Raw genomic sequence first — 613 nt, forward strand, 5'->3', positions numbered from 1 at the left:
TATTACTGGTGAGAGCAAGAAGGCTGTTGAGAACTCACCCTTCCTGGAGAAGCTAAAGAAGAAGGGTTATGAGGTCCTCTACATGGTTGATGCAATCGATGAGTATGCTGTCGGTCAATTGAAGGAATTTGAGGGTAAGAAACTTGTTTCTGCCACCAAGGAAGGTCTAAAGCTTGAGGAGGGTGAGGATGAGAAGAAGAAGGCTGAGGAGCTGAAAGAAAAGTTTGAGGGCCTGTGCAAGGTCATAAAGGATGTCCTTGGGGACAAGGTTGAGAAAGTTGTGGTTTCTAGCCGTGTTGTTGACTCTCCCTGTTGTTTGGTAACTGGTGAATATGGGTGGACTGCAAACATGGAGAGGATCATGAAGGCACAAGCTTTGAGAGATTCTAGCATGGCCGGATACATGTCCAGCAAGAAGACCATGGAGATCAATCCGGAGAACTCCATCATGGAGGAGCTTAGAAAGAGAGCAGATGCTGACAAGAACGACAAGTCCGTGAAGGACTTGGTTTTGCTGCTGTTTGAGACTGCCCTACTCACATCTGGATTCAGCTTGGACGAGCCCGCCACTTTTGGAAACCGTATTCACAGGATGCTAAAGCTTGGGCTGAGC

General features: G+C 47.6%; 1 protein-coding gene across 1 annotated transcript; it reads left to right on the forward strand.

The window, feature by feature from the left end:
* Window positions 1-6: 6 nt before the first annotated feature.
* Window positions 7-610, forward strand: LOC140966222 (heat shock protein 90-2-like; the record flags this gene model as incomplete). Its single annotated transcript, XM_073426570.1, has 1 exon — window positions 7-610. A coding segment is annotated over exon 1 (528 nt), but the record flags the coding sequence as incomplete, so codon positions are not given.
* Window positions 611-613: the final 3 nt, after the last annotated feature.

Source organism: Primulina huaijiensis, unplaced genomic scaffold (genome assembly GCF_012295235.1).
Source record: "Primulina huaijiensis isolate GDHJ02 unplaced genomic scaffold, ASM1229523v2 scaffold202005, whole genome shotgun sequence".
Classification (NCBI taxonomy): Eukaryota; Viridiplantae; Streptophyta; class Magnoliopsida; order Lamiales; family Gesneriaceae; genus Primulina; species Primulina huaijiensis.